The 15,538-nt window shown below is 41.0% G+C and overlaps 1 protein-coding gene across 4 annotated transcripts in view; it reads left to right on the plus strand.

Moving 5' to 3' along the window:
- Window positions 1-11,040, plus strand: part of PRKAG2 (protein kinase AMP-activated non-catalytic subunit gamma 2) — a 287,757-nt gene extending 276,717 nt beyond the window's left edge. For 2 of the 4 annotated variants that reach the window (XM_007469805.1, XM_007469807.1), the window contains 3 exons: window positions 3,201-3,347; window positions 6,223-6,316; window positions 10,014-11,040. In XM_007469805.1, the coding sequence (XP_007469867.1) occupies window positions 3,201-3,347; window positions 6,223-6,316; window positions 10,014-10,045 (273 nt within the window). In that variant the 3' untranslated portion in view covers window positions 10,046-11,040. The remainder of the gene's footprint in view (window positions 1-3,200; window positions 3,348-6,222; window positions 6,317-10,013) is intronic. The other 2 variants (XM_007469804.1, XM_007469806.1) reach the window with 2 other exon arrangements.
- The last annotated feature ends 4,498 nt before the right edge of the window (window positions 11,041-15,538 follow it).

Below are 15,538 nucleotides of genomic sequence, written 5' to 3' on the forward strand. Positions count from 1 at the left end.
CCAGCCGTTCCGGGGCACGTGGGGTCTTCCCGGACCGGGGCACGAACCCGTGTCCCCTGCATCGGCAGGTGGACTCTCAACCACTGCGTCACCAGGGAAGCCCCTTATGCCCATTTTTTGATTGGGTTTTTTGTTTTGATATTAAGCCACATGAGCTGTTCGTAAATTTTGGAGACTAATCCCTTGTCGGTCTCATCATTTGAAAATATTTTCTTCCAATCTGTGGGTTGTCTTTTCGTTTTATGGTTTCCTTTGCTGTGCAAAAGCTTTTGAGTTTAATTAGGTCCCATTTGTTTATTTTTGTTTTTATTTCCATTATTCTGGGAGACGGATGGGAAAAGATATTGCTGCGATTTATGTCAGAGAGTGTTCTGCCTATGTTTTCCTCTAAGAGTTTTATAGTGTCTGGTCTCACATTTAGGTTTTTAATCCATTTTGAGCTTATTTTTGTGTATGGTGTTAAAGAATGGTCTGATTTCATTTTTTTACATGTAGCTGTCCAGTTTTCCCAGTACCATTTGTTGAAGAGACTGCCTTTCCACCACTGTATAGTCTTGCCTCCTTGGTCGTAGGTTAATTAACCATAGGTGCGTGGGTTCATTTCTGGGCTTTCTATCCTGTTCCATTGATCTACAGTTCTGTTTTTGTGCCACTACCATACTGTTTTGATGACTACAGCTTTGTAGTATAGTCTGAAGTCAGGGAGCCTGATTTCTCCAGTTCCATTTTTCTTTCTCAAGATTGCTTTGGCTATTTGGGGTCTTTTGTGTCTCCATACAAATTTTAAGATTTTTTTTGTTCCAGTTCTGTGAAAAATTCCATTGGTAATTTGATAGGGATTGCACTGAATCTGTAGACTGCCTTGGGTAGTATAGTCATTTTGACAATATTTATTCCATTCCAAGAACATGGTATATCTTTCCATCTGTTGTCTTCTCCAGTTTCTTTCATTGGCATCTTATAGTTTTTGGAGTACAGGTCTTTCGTCTCCTTAGGTAGGTTTATTCCTACATATTTTATTCTTTTTGATGCAGTGATAAATGGGATTGTTTCTTGAATTTCTCTTTCTGATCTTTCATTGTTAGTGTGTAGAAATGCAGCAGGTGTCTGTGTATTAATTTTGTAGACTGCAACTTTACTAAATTCATTGATGAGCTCTGTAGTTTTCTGGTAGCGTCTTTAGAATTTTCTGTGTATACTATCATGTCATCTGTAAACATTGACAGTTTCTTTTCCAATTTGGATTCTTTTTATTTCTTCTTCTTCTCTGCCGTAGCTAGGACTTCCAAAACTGTTGAATAAAAGTGGTGAGAGTGGGCATCCTTGTCTTGTTCCTGATCTTAGAGGAAATGCTTTCAGCTTTTCACCGTTGAGTATGATGCTAGCTGTAGGTTTGTCATATATGGCCTTTACTATGTTGAGGTAGGTTCCCTCTGTGCCCACTTTCTGGAGAGTTTTTATCATAAATCGGTGTTAAATTTTGTCAAAAGCTTTTTCTGCATCTATTGAGATGATCATAGGTTTTTATTCTTCAATTTGTTGATACGGTGTATCACGCTGATTGATTTGCGGATTCTGAGAAATCCTTGATCATGGTGTATGATCCTTTTAATGTATTGTTGGGTTCAAATTGCTAACATTTTGTTGAGGATTTTTGCTTCTATGTTCATCAGTGATATTGGCTGGTAATTTTCTTTTTTAGTGGTATTTTTGTCTGGTTTTGGTATTAGGGTGATGGTGGCCTCATAGAATGAGTTTGGGAGTTTTCCTTCCTCTGCAATTTTTTGGAATGGTTTCCGAAGGACACGTATTAGCTGTTTTCTAAATGTTTGATAGAATTCACCTGTGAAGCCATCAGGTCCTGGACTTTTGTTTGTAGTTTTTTAATTACAGTTTCAATTTCAGTGCTTGTGATTGGTCTGTTCATATTTTCTGACTCTTCTGGTTCAGTCCTGGGAGACTGTACCTTTCCATATTAGTAGCATTTTATAATTCTTTGTCTTTTAAGTACATGAGTCACTTATCCGTTACTACAGCATGTGTATGTGTTAAACAGTCATGTTTCTATACCAGAGACATTGATTCATTCTGCCAACAGGCATGTGCTTAGTGCGCACGTGGATCCCTGGTCACCCATATCCCACTACTTGCTAATTGGGAACAACTGTTCTAAAGAGGACAGCAAATGTATTTAATAGCATTATGTAAAGTTCTGTTTTTTATTCCCTGGTTTAAATTTACTAGATGGATTTTGGTCCTACATCCTTCCACTCGATACTTTTCCCCCATTCATTTAAATTCATTTCCTTAGAGTTTTACATTATTTCTAAGAAAGGGAACTGAAACTTTGATAGCCCCAAACCTGCATACCGTTTTTTTGCCTTAATATTGACCATAGCATTAAGTATTCTTTTGTAGCTGTCTCAGACCCTTTTGTTTCATCTTATTCTGTTTAACATAACAGACACCAAAAAAATAGGCTTATTGGAATTTGTTTGGGTGGGACCCTGTAAGGTTAATCAGAACCTTGAGCAGCCATTCCGATCTACAGGGCTTCCTCCGTGGTCACCCTCACCCCCCCCACCCCCCCCCACTCCCCCGCAAAGCCTTTCTAGCAAAAGCCTTGTTCCCTAGCCCTGGGGACTTCTCACCCTTTGCAGGTGTTACTCCACCTCTCAAAGCACTGTTCATTCAGGGAACGCAGGGTAAGAGTGGGGGGATAAATGAGGAGTTTAGGACTAACATTATAACATGCTGTATATAAAATAAACAACAAGGCCCTACTGTATAGCACAGGGAACTATGTTCAATGTCTTATAGTAACCTATAATGAAAAAATATATATATAGATAAGTCACTGTGCTGTGCACCAGCAACTAACACTACATTGTAAATCAACTATACTTCAATTAAAAAAAAAAAAGAACCCTATAGGGTAAGAATAGGGGAATCTTCTGTAGGACATAAGTCAGAATTTAACCGTTTTAACGGTTGCTTCATAATAAAGGTACACCTTATAAGCGTTAAATGATTATTGATAAGGTGATGAAATAACAGTACTGACGGCATGTCATAAGCTGGTCAGTGGTACTAAGTTATGATAAACATTAATGTTTTTAAAGATCAGGCTGCTTTGAACTAACTTTGGTCATTAATGTGAACTGAAATGAAGGATATAACTCACTGTTACTTTATTATAGAACCTTGCTGCTGAAAAAACATACAACAACCTAGACATCACGGTGACCCAGGCCCTGCAGCACCGGTCACAGTACTTTGAAGGCGTAGTGAAGTGCAGTAAGCTGGAGGTACTGGAGACCATCGTGGACAGAATAGTGAGAGCCGAGGTGAAGTGGCTGCACCCGGGTCCCTCCCCACCGCCCCGTCTGCCATGAGCACCTAAGTAGGAAACAGTGCCCCAGGAATTCTGAGTCACAGGACCAGCCCGTGAGGCAGCCTTCCAGTCCAGTCCCGTGACACAGTCTCCCTGCTCCAGAACCTAGCACGTTTCTTGGCACATAGTAGGTCATCTGTGAATGTTCACTGAATTGAATTTAATTTATAAGTCCTGACATCATAGCTCAATCAAATAAAGATACTTTCATGGTTTTACAACATACTTGAGAAGACAGAAGTCCCAAGAGCTTTAAGTTTCATTAGAGTATTGATGAATTTAAAGCTAAAAATGTGTAATTATGTGGTTTTAACAAGTCAATAAAATGTATTCTGATCTTTTTTTTAAGTTAAACACCCCGCTCCGTCCTCAGCAGAGCTGACTTCCCCAAGCTTCAGCTGCCATGGCTTTTACCCTGTTTCACTAGTCTCAACACGAAGTCTTTTTCTACTTGAATTTAACATCCATTACTAGTTTTCCAGAGGGTTCTAATTGACTTAGGAATACATCTAAGCTTTTAATTGTTCTTTTGTATATGCCTTTTGAAGATCGTAAGCAGAAATAGGTAAGACACTCCTCCCTAATTTTAAGGACAATGGACCACATCCATCTGATGGAATCCTCTGTAACAATTAAAAATCATGTTAAAGGAGAATACTGTTGATATGGAAAAACAATATATTGCTAAGAGAAAAGCCAGTTACTATATATAGTGTGATGCTTCGTGTTAACATATGTGCACGTGCATAGAAAAGAGACTAGAAAGACTCGCACCTCAGTATTAACACGGCTGTTTCTGTGGAGAATGCCAGCACGCCTTCATGTTCCCAAGACCCCTGTTTGAGCGCGTGCTACTGTCAGGTAGGTAGGAGAAGAAAGTGATTGGCTTGTCCTGGAAGTCCATCTGGTGAGCAGCACAAACTTTAATATGAAAATAGGTCACTGAGGGAAATACAGGTGTAATTAAAAGTTTTCTCAAGTTACCCACCTTGACTTTTTTCGTCATTAATTTTTTTCACCATGTGACTCCTTGTTGGGGGACAAAGACCAGTTTTTAGCTTCAACATGTATGTATACACACACACACATACACACACACACACACATATATACACACATATATACACATACACATATACACACATACATACGCATACACACATACACACACACACATACACATATACGCACACATACATACACATATACACACACATATACACATACACATATATATGCACACACATATACATACGGACACATACACATATGCACGCACACGTACATACACATATATACACATATACATATATACACGCGTACACATACATACACATATATACATACACATATATATACATACACACATACATACACATATATATACACACATATTTTATATATATATAGTATACTTTTGGCTGCACTGAGCAGCTTGTGGGATCTTAGTTCCCCAACCAGGGACTGAACCCAGGCCCTCGGCAGTGAAAGCACAGAATCCTAACCAGTGGACCGCCAGGGAATTCCCAGCTTCAACATATTTTGTTAGGAGAAGGGTATACGGTATCAGCGATGATTTGGTTTATTTATATGACAAATATCACACTAGCTTTTAGAAAAGAAACATTCATAAGTTTAGACTCAGCAACAGATGATAATATTTTTGGTGGTCATTTCCGTCTGGCAGAACTAATTCTAAGTGAAATGGTCTCCCCTTGACCTTTAGTAGTTCAAAAGATAGTTATTTATCATTATTAAATGTTAACAACAAAATGTGTCTAGTATAGAATATATAGCATTCTCTGGCCCTAGATGTAAATCAACTTACGATTAAAGTTAATAGATAACTGTGTTATATCACAGGGTTACTGAAGAACATAACTTTTTCTAGAGAAGCTTTTAAAAGAAATTTATGTTGATTAGCATGAGAAAGATGACAAAGTGATTTCTCTTTTAACCTAAAAGCAAGCTATGATGTCAAAAGCATCACCGGCACAGTATCATTAGAGACAAACTATAAAAATGATTTCCCCGCTCCTCCCATCTCCCTCCTGTGCCACCCATTCTGTACCCGCGGGTTCTAACTGTTCAGTGTGGAGAAGAGGATCTCCAGGGTAACCGACTGGCATGTGGTTGCCTCAAGCCTAAATTCTAAAGCTTCTAAATCAGAGAAGCGTGATGCTCTCTCCCTCCTTTCCTGTTTTAAGGACACTTTGCTATAGTAATACCTCAGAACATTGTCCACTCACTTATAAAAGACTTTCAAGTAGAAAACAAGATGTGAATGTAATTTATTTCACTTTATTATAGTTGATCATCCTCTGACTGTTATTCTTAATATATGAACTTCATAGAGAAAAGGGGAAATATAATCTAAGAGCAGTGACCTTCTATTTAGTTTCACTGCTTAGTTGGACTTCTCTCCCAGGTGAAAACAGTTATCTGATAGTTGGTGAAAACAGTTATCTGATAGTTAGTAGAAACAGAGATACAACTTTTAAAAATTAAAAACCGCTTAAGAGATTAGAGCCACATGAGCAGCTACTGTGACACTTCATGTTTTGAATTGTATCTTTCATATATTAATATTTTGAAAATAGAAAACTCAGCAGGACATATCTGGCTAATTTTTCTTCAAAGTAGTCAAGCAAATCAGCATTGCATTTTAACAGAGCCAAGACCATTGCATGGTTCTGTGCACTGTTACTTTCTCTCATTTGTGGGATCTGTTCACTGTATAGCACATGAAAGACTTTTTTTCTAATGTCCATTTTAAACCTTTACTTATTTCAACTTTCACACTTGGCCTCCTTTCCTCTTGTTTGCAGGTCCATCGGCTGGTGGTAGTAAACGAAACAGACAGTATCGTGGGTATTATTTCCCTGTCGGATATTCTGCAAGCCCTGATACTCACCCCTGCAGGTATAAATGCCAGTGTCTGACCTTTACTGTAAGTGCACAGGGAGCCGGGGTGGGGGCGGGGCGGGGATGCGGGGCAGCAAGCCCTCCCTCGCCCACCTGCCAGCCGCACCTTTCTGTGCAGTACTTTGTAAACCATTTTCATTTTCTTTGTGGTTTTGAAGTTCTCCTATTCTACCTGAGAGAACAGCTTATAGAAAGTATTCTGACTTTAGAGCATCCTGTTGACACCCAGAAGTGCTTAAGTAATCGAGGATTCATTGCCATGATCTTCATAACCTTTGCCCATTAAAAAGTGAAGATCTCCTCAGTTTTGCTTTATGTTTAGGACTACTAACTGGAAATCAGGAGGGAAATTCTTTGGGATCTAAGTATTGAAACCATCTACCCTTCAAAAAAAAAAAGCTTACTAGTAGCGAGTATATAAAAGTTTGACCTACACAAACTTTTTTCCATTAATACTGTATGGAAATTATGTTAACTGCCAAACGTTGGTGACTAAACTCATTTTCTGCCAGATTAACTCTAAGCAAACCTTCAGGTCACAGTCAGGGAGCCCGTGAGGCAGGGGGAGGGAGGGGCCTTTCGTGTTTCTCCTGTGTCACAGTTTAATCGTTTAATGGCTGAAGGGGTCCTAAAACCACCAGCCCTCCACTTCCCCTCCCCACCCACACGAAGTACAGACAACCCTGCCTCAGGCCTCACAGATCAAGGCCAGGACAGGAGACTAAACCATGTGCCCTTTGAACTCTTAGAAGTTAAACATTAAAATGTACCTTTACTAGGGTATTGATTTTTCTTTAGTTCAGAAATAAATCACACTGGCCAAGACTAGTTTTTACAGTTGGCCTATAGCCTGGAGATACCCCCGCAAAAGGAATCCCCATCACCAGCGAGAAACAGATGGCACTGATTAAGTGAGAAGCGCAGGGGCGTGATTCCGGGGGGCGGTGACTCCCGGCAGGCTGTAAAGGAGCAGCAGCTGGACATTGTTAGAAACGCACAGGTGGGGCCCAGCCCATGTCTGCCGAGTCAGAAACTCTAGACACGGGGGGCTTGCTGCAGCCATTTTCAAATGTCAGATATGTGAGAACCTGAAACCCATGGTAACCTCTTTTTAATCATTACATAAGTTTTAGTACAGTGTTCGAGTTCAACATGTGTGCACACTACAGAGTGATCACCCCCCAAGACCAGCTATCATCCACCACCATACAGCTGAGCCTCTCACCCACTGCACCCACCCCCACCCCCTTCCCTTCTGGTAACCACTGCTGTGTTCCCCACGTTCTTCTGTTGTCTTTGTTCGTTCATCAGTTTTGGCTTGGGTCTTTTTAGATTCCACATATGAATGAAACCATATGGTATTTATCTTTCTCTGTCTTGATTTATTTCACTTAGAAATAAGTGAAAGATCCATCCATGTTGTCAAAAATGGCAGGATTTCATTTTTGTTTTTTTTATGGCTCATGATAATCTCTGTAGTCATTAAATGAGAAAAGGACTAAAAGATGTGAGCCTGTTCACAGCATTACTTGTAATAACCTCAAACTGGAAATAACCCAAATATCTTTAAGCAGAAGAACGGACAGACTGCATTCTGTCCATTAGTGGAATGCATTGATGGTGAACACACATAGCTGTATCAGACGGTGGATGAACGCCACAGACGAAACAGACCAAGGAAGCAGGACCAATGGCGGAGAGTGTGATTGCATTTACATACAGCTGACCCTTGAGCAACACGGGTCCACTTATACGTGAATTTGTTTCAATAGTAGATACTGCAGTGCTACACAGTCCACAGTTGGTTGAATCCACAGACACCGAACTGCGGACATGGACGGGAATCATGGATACAAAGGATAAGTTGTGTGTAGCGCCCCAGTGTTTTTCAAGGGTCAGCTGTGCAGCTCCCCTGTGCATGTTAGGAAAAGAACTCATCTCCAAGCAGGCTTATCCCCACAGGCACGTAACTTGGCACCTTCAGAAAAAGACGCCCCTTTTCTAGTCGGCTGGCCCTGGGCCAAGGCACACAGCTTGCCGGGCTGAGTCAGGCCAAATGTCAACTCGCTTCTGTCCCCGTGGCCAAGATTCTTTGTGCATTACCAATTCAGAGTAAGCAATTCTCTATCCTCTCTATGTCTTGGTGTCACAAACCATAAGAATGAGAATGTTCGCCTGGATGAGTTTAAATTTCCATCCAAATTTGATATTTCAAAAATTCTAAATTATTAATGCAAGTCAGCATTAATGAAAATGCAAGGAGGAAACCTGTTCCACGGCTGGATTTGGAATGTATGTTACCACAGAAATAAATATTGTAAAGACAGGGATATTCGGATTAGAATTCTTTGTAGCACGGTGTGTATAACGCTGCTCATTTAGGAAAATCCCCTGTATTCCTAGTAACTGGATTACCGGTGAACACCGGGAGCAGCGCTGTCTTGGAAGAGAGGGAGCGCCTCCATCAGATCAGGCGCTAGCATACTCGGGTGACCGTGTGGTGCGAGCATCAGACTAGAGGTCCAGCCTGGGCAGCCCAACCCCGCTGTCCCCTCGGAGCTGTGTGAGTGTGGGCCAGCTCGCTGCTCACCTGTGCAGCCTCCATCCCTCCCTTCAGCTATAGGATGAGCAGCCTGACACAGGCCTAGTGGCCCTCCAGAGATACTCTGACTGAAACCACAGCCGTGTGTGAACGCTGTGCGCCGTCAGACCCCATACCCGGGACAAGCCCCATACCTGGACAAGCCCTGCTGAGTGGATGTTTATGGAATAATCAGTAAGAGATGCTTTTTGAAAGAATCCACTATTATGTGAATAAAAGGTACCAGTGGTTATTCTTTTCACCAGATAATGGACACAATTCCCCATTAAGGATACTGATTTGATATAATAACATCTTCTCTTTTTTAAAAAGTTTTTAGCAGCAGTTCACTGTCCAACTTAATTCAGACTATCCAAACAAACCTAAGTATCCACATGTGCAACTAGTGAGTAAACAGCCTGATGGCAGTAGCTACAATTTTAGCACTTATTTTTATAGAGTGTTGATCTCTTTCAAAGTTGAGTGTCTTCTAGTGTCTGATGAGAAAATACAGAATCTGTTGTAATGAAAAAAATGGCAGCTCCCCCTCCCAACCCATTTCAAAATATCCTGGCAAGGTGAGAGTAGGTTTTATGTGCAGTTACTGTAAGCATGTTTAATGCTTTTACATTTTTATAAGTATGTACAACATAAATACTTTGCACCTTCACTAAAACTTAAATACATATTTCTTTTAAAAACTTTTAGCAGCAGAACCCTCTTCTTTTCCAAATTAAACCTTGCATTATGATATGCAGGGAATTCCCTGATGGTCCAGTGGTTAGGACTTCGCGCTTTCACTGCCGTGGCCCAACTTCAGTCTCTGGTCGGGAAAGTAAGATCCCTCAAGCCTTGTGGCATGGCCAGAAGGAAAAAAAAAAAAAAAAGTGCTAGAATTACGATACGCAAAATGGATTAAAAGCGTGCTGCAGTGATGGCAGGCGGGGATGGGGAGCCTGGAGCTCACCTGCTCATTCCCCACGTCTCCTAAGGCTCTGCAGGTGCGGGTCCGTGCCACCAGGCAGAGAACCACCACTGCCCTCATATAGGACATGCACAGCTGCAACGTATCTTTATATGGCTTTGAAACTTTCGTTTCCCATCTCCTGATAGGTGCCAAGCAGGAGGAGACAGAAACCGAATGACAACCGTGAGTGGAGGAGCCCTTGCAGGAGAACTTGAACAAAGATGCTGGGTCACGCTTTGCCTCATGAACACTGACCGCGATAGAACAGAGTCCAATGGCTGAGAATGTGTATCAGGGTTTTAGTGATGGGTGTTTTTTCCAGTGATGTTGAAACTAAGCATAAAAAAGAAAGATGTTGTGTTTGAAGATGCGAGCTTGCATTAAAAGACTCTTTTCAGACCGTTGTCTAAAAGATTTCAAATGCTGTATGTCATTAAAGTGCACTGTGTCCTGAATTTCTATTATTTTTCATTTTAAAGAATTCACTGGTATCTAACAGGTAATATGACATAAGGCGAGTGTGTGGCATATTGAGATCTAGTGCCTTATGTCAGAACAGCGATATGTCATCACTACTGCCCATCGCAGCTGGAGCGTCCTTGTGAACTGACACTGCTGGAGTGTGAACGTCTGAACCTTTACCAAATCAGTTTGTTTTCATTAGATTCGTTGAGTAGCTGTAATTTGAATATAAATAATTACTTTATAAAACTTTAATGATGGTTTTATGTGTTAGTGTTCTGTTCTGAACCATAGTGTAAACAAGGCTGATTTACAACAGTTCTATTTATTTTTACTTTCATGCAATTTTTTACACATCTTTTGGTGGGTAAACTTCACCGTACCCATTAATAAGCCATTGGTTGCTATTTTAAAAGGGCGAAATTCTCATTAAGTTTGATCTGGAAAGGATATGACTTCTCTAATAGCCACTGTTAGGTTTTAAAAGGTGAAGTTTCTAACAGCATTTGTGGGAACCTCTCTGTGGGGCTGCAAACAAAGTGCCGGGAAGATGTCTATTTTTTCTTGTGTTTTGACATGAAAATCATGACGTTTGTGTGATTGCTGATGCGATTGTTTTGTAAATTTTACTGTGGCATATACAGTATTGTCATATGGTGAGGAGAAACACAATGTTTCCTAATGTAAGTGCTCTGAAAATGTTGACACTGTGTGTGTGTGTGTGTGTGTGTGTGTGTGTGTGTGTGTGTGTGTATATGAAGTATAGTTTGGTTTTTTGGGGGGTTTTTTTTGCAGATTGAAAAATTAAAATAAATCTTACTATCTGCCATCTTGTTACAGAAGTTCTTTAAAATACTTTGTATTTCAGCACATTTCTTTTTTTAACATCTTTATTGGAGTATAATTGCTTTACAATGGAGTGTTAGTTTCTGCTGTATAACGAAGTGAATCAGCTCTGCGTATACATATATCCCCACTTCTCCCTCTTGCGTCTCCCTCCCACCCTCCCTATCCCACCCCTCTAGGTGGTCACAGAGCACGGAGCTGATCTCCCTGTCAGCACATATTAATTAAAATCCTACATTCAGTTTCCCACTTAGATATTTCCCCCCAAATAAAGGAGAACATGAATTCTCATATTCTTTTTTACATCAACAGAAAAAAACCTTAATGATCTGATTCATAAACTTTCTCCATTATTAAATAGAACATATTTAATTAAAAATTGCCATGCAGATTTTCTTGTGCTAGGTGTCAATTTTTTCATCTCCTAGTAGGCCAAATATGAGAGAAGGAGATTTTTGTCTATGTTTTCCCCATAGAAATAGTAGTGGTTGTGACTTAGGCTAATGGTAATACTCGGAGAACAATGAAATATCAGAAAGTTTTTAAAAACCCCTTTTAAAACTCTGTCCAAAAAAAACCCAGACAAACAAATACCTAGGAATAAACCTGACCAAGGAGGTGAAAGACATATGCTGAGAACTATAAAACACTGATAAAGGAAACTGGAGATTATTCAAAGAAATGGAAATACATCCCATGCTCTGAGATTGGAAGAATATTATTAAAATGGCCTTACTACCCAAAGTAATCTACAGATTTAATGCAATCTCTATCAAATTACCATGACGTTGTTTTACAGAACTAGAATAATCCTAAAATTTATATGGAGCCACAAAAGATCCAGAATTGCCAAAGCAATACTAAGGAAAAAGAACAAAGCTGGAGGCATAACCCTCCCAGACTCCAGACACTACTACAAAGCTATAGTAATCAAAAGAGCATCGTATTGGCACAAAAACAGACATATGGATCAATGGAACAGAATAGAGAGCCCAGAATTAAACCTACACACCTATGGCCAATTAATCTTCGACAAAGGAGGCAAAAATACATAACATAGAAAAGAAAGACTCTTCAGCAAGTGGTGTTGGGAAAGCTGGACAGCTGCATGTAAATCAATGAAGTTAGAACGCTCCCTCACACCATACTCAAAAACAAACTCAAAAATGGCTTAAAGACTTAAATATAAGACATGACACCATAAAATTCCTAGAAGAGAACATAGGCAAAACACTCTCTGACATTAATGGTAACAATGTTTTCTTAGGTCAGTCTTCCAAGGCAAAAGAAAAGCAAAAATAAATGGGACCTAATCAAACTTACAAGCTTTTGCACAGCAAAGGAAACCATAAACAAAAATGAAAACCTATGAAATGGGAGAAAATATTTACAAATAATGTGATCAACAAGAGCTTAATTTCCAAAATATACAAACAGCTCATACAGCTCAATATCAAAAAAACAACCCAATCAAAAAATGGGCAGAAGACCTAAATAGACATTTCTCCAAAGAAGATATACAGATGGCCAACAGATGCATGAAAAGATGCTCAACATCGCTAATGATTAGAGAAATGCAAATCAAAACTACAATGAGGTATCACCTCACACCAGTCAGAATGACCATCACCAAAAAATCTACAAATAATAAATGCTGGAGAGGGTGTGGAGACAAGGGAACCCTCCTACACTGTTTGTGGGAATGTAAATTGGTGCAGCCACTATGGAGAACAGTATGGAGGGTCCTTGAATAAAAACAGGGTTGCCATATAATCGTGCAATCCTACTCCTGGTCATATATCCAAAAAGACAAAAACTAATCCGAAAAGATACATGCACCCCAATGTTCATAGCACTATTTATAATAGTCAAGATATGGAAGTAAGTGTCCATCAACAGATGAATATACAAAGAAGATGTGGTACATATATACAATGGAATATTACTCAGCAATAAAGAATGAAATAATGCCATTTGCAGCAACATGGATGGACCTAGAGATTATCATACTAAGTGAAGTCAGAGACAAATTATATGATATCACTTATATGTGGAATCTAAAAAAGTGATACAAATGAACTTATTTACAAAACAAATAGATTCACATAGAAAACAAACTTATGGTTAACAAAGGGTAAAGTGGGGGGCGGGGTAAGTTAGGAGTTTGGGGTTAACAGATACACACTACTATATATAAAACAGCGCATCCCTGGTGGCGCAGTGGTTAAGAATCCGCCTGCCAACGCAGGGGACACAGATTCAAGCCCTGGTCCAGCAAGAGCAACTAAGCCCATGTGCCACAACTACCAAGCCCGCACGCCTAGAGCCCGTGCGCCACAACTACCGAGCCCGCACGCCTAGAGCCCGTGCGCCACAACTACCGAGCCCGCACACCTAGAGCCCGTGCGCCACAACTACCGAGCCTGCACGCCTAGAGCCCATGTGCCACAACTACCGAGGCTGCGCGCCTAGAGCCCGTGCGCCACAACTACTGAGCCTGCGCTCTAGAGCCTGTGCGCCACAACTACTGAGCCTGCGCGCCTAGAGCCCGCGAGCCACAACTACTGAGCCCGTGCGCCACAACTACTGAGCCCGCACGCCTAGAGCCCGTGCTCCGCAACAAGAGAGACCACAGCAATGAGAAGCCTGCGCACCACAACGAAGAGTAGCCCCCGCTCACCGCAACTAGAGAAAGCCCGCGCGCAGCAACGAAAACCCAACACAGCCAAAAATAAAAATAAAATAGATAAAACAAGGACTTACTGTATAGCACAGAGAACTATATTCAATATCTTGTAATAATCTATAGTGGAAAAAAAACGGAAAAAGAATATATGTATATACACATATGAATCACTTTGCAGCACACCTGAAACTAACACAACATTGTAAATCAACTATACCTCAATTTAAAAAAGAAAAAAATACTTGGGGGGCTTCCCTGGTGGCGCAGTGCTTGAGAGTCCGCCTGCCGTTGCAGGAGACGCGGGCTCCTGCCCCGTTTCGGGAAGATCCCACATGCCGCGGAGCGGCTGGGCCCGTGAGCCATGGCCGCTGAGCCTGCGCGTCCGGAGCCTGTGCTCCGCAAATGGGAGAGGCCACAACAGTGAGAGGCCCGCGTACCGCCCAAAAAAAAAAAAAAAAAAAAAAAAAAAAAAAAAAAAAAAAAAAAAAAAAAAATACTTGGGAAAAGGAAAAAAATCTCAAAGCTGCTAAAATAACAGTTTTTAAACTCAAAGTACCTATTCTCAATCCGCCCCTTCCTTGTGTAGCATACGGGAGCATGCACAGACTATGCACGGTGTGAAGGAGGCATGCTGTGTGTCTTCTGCTTCAGAAGACAGCTGGGAGCCACTTAACAAAGAACCATGTCAGCACTGTCTCCTCCCACGACGCACACACATGTCCTGCAGGCCTCTGACCCTCCCCCAAGCGTACCTTTTTGTTTGTTTGTTTAAGGGTTTTGAGTTGTGTGGGCAGGTCAAGCACATCAGGGTGTGGGGAGCAAATGTGTTACACACATTGGCTTAAGTGAAGCAACCTAGTTTAGTGGTCAGGCTACAACTAACGAAGATCCATTATCCTTCTGTTTCCACCTAAGAGTTATTTGTTCCCAGCAAATGATCAAGACTGGGTTACCGAAAACATGCTTCTCCGTGCCCCTCTAGGAATAAGGAAAAGTGGCACTTGAAGGCCAAGTGAAGGAAGGATTCTAAGGGGAAACGCCTAAACAATTTGAGAGACAGAACTCACTTTGGAAACCCTTGCAGGACAAGCTTCAAGTGTTTGTAGCACCCTCATCACCCTGAGGCTCGCTAAGACCCAGCGGGCCATGGGTTCACTTAAGCGCCCACTGTGACTCTGGCCCTCACACTGACAGCACCTCCAAAGACTGTGAACAAAAGTGACAAATCTGAAAGGAAGAGCATATCAGAAACACCACGTCTGTTCCAGAAATGGAGGGCATCTGTTCTGTATCCTAATCTCTGAGAAAAACTTATAGACATATTGAGCCAATAACATTTCTCATAACATTTTTTTAGAGAAACATCTTTGCATGAAGAGACAGTCCTCTTAAACCACTGGTTCTCAATCTGGGGAGGTTCTGACCCTAGAGAACATTTGGCAAAGTGGAGACATCTTTGGTTGTCACCACTGGGGGTTGAGAGAGGGGCTGTGTGCTACTGGCATGTGGTGGGTAGAGACCACAGGTACCACAAAACTCACTACACTGCACAGGACGGCCCCCATGACAAAGAGTATCCAGCCCAAGATGTCTGTAGTGGTGAACTTAGAAACTCTGCCCTAAACAATTAGAATCTTCTTGGTATTATGATTGTATTTGTTACTTCCTAACTGAATC

Source organism: Lipotes vexillifer, unplaced genomic scaffold (assembly GCF_000442215.2).
Source record: "Lipotes vexillifer unplaced genomic scaffold, Lipotes_vexillifer_v1.1 scaffold472, whole genome shotgun sequence".
Taxonomy (NCBI): domain Eukaryota; kingdom Metazoa; phylum Chordata; class Mammalia; order Artiodactyla; family Lipotidae; genus Lipotes; species Lipotes vexillifer.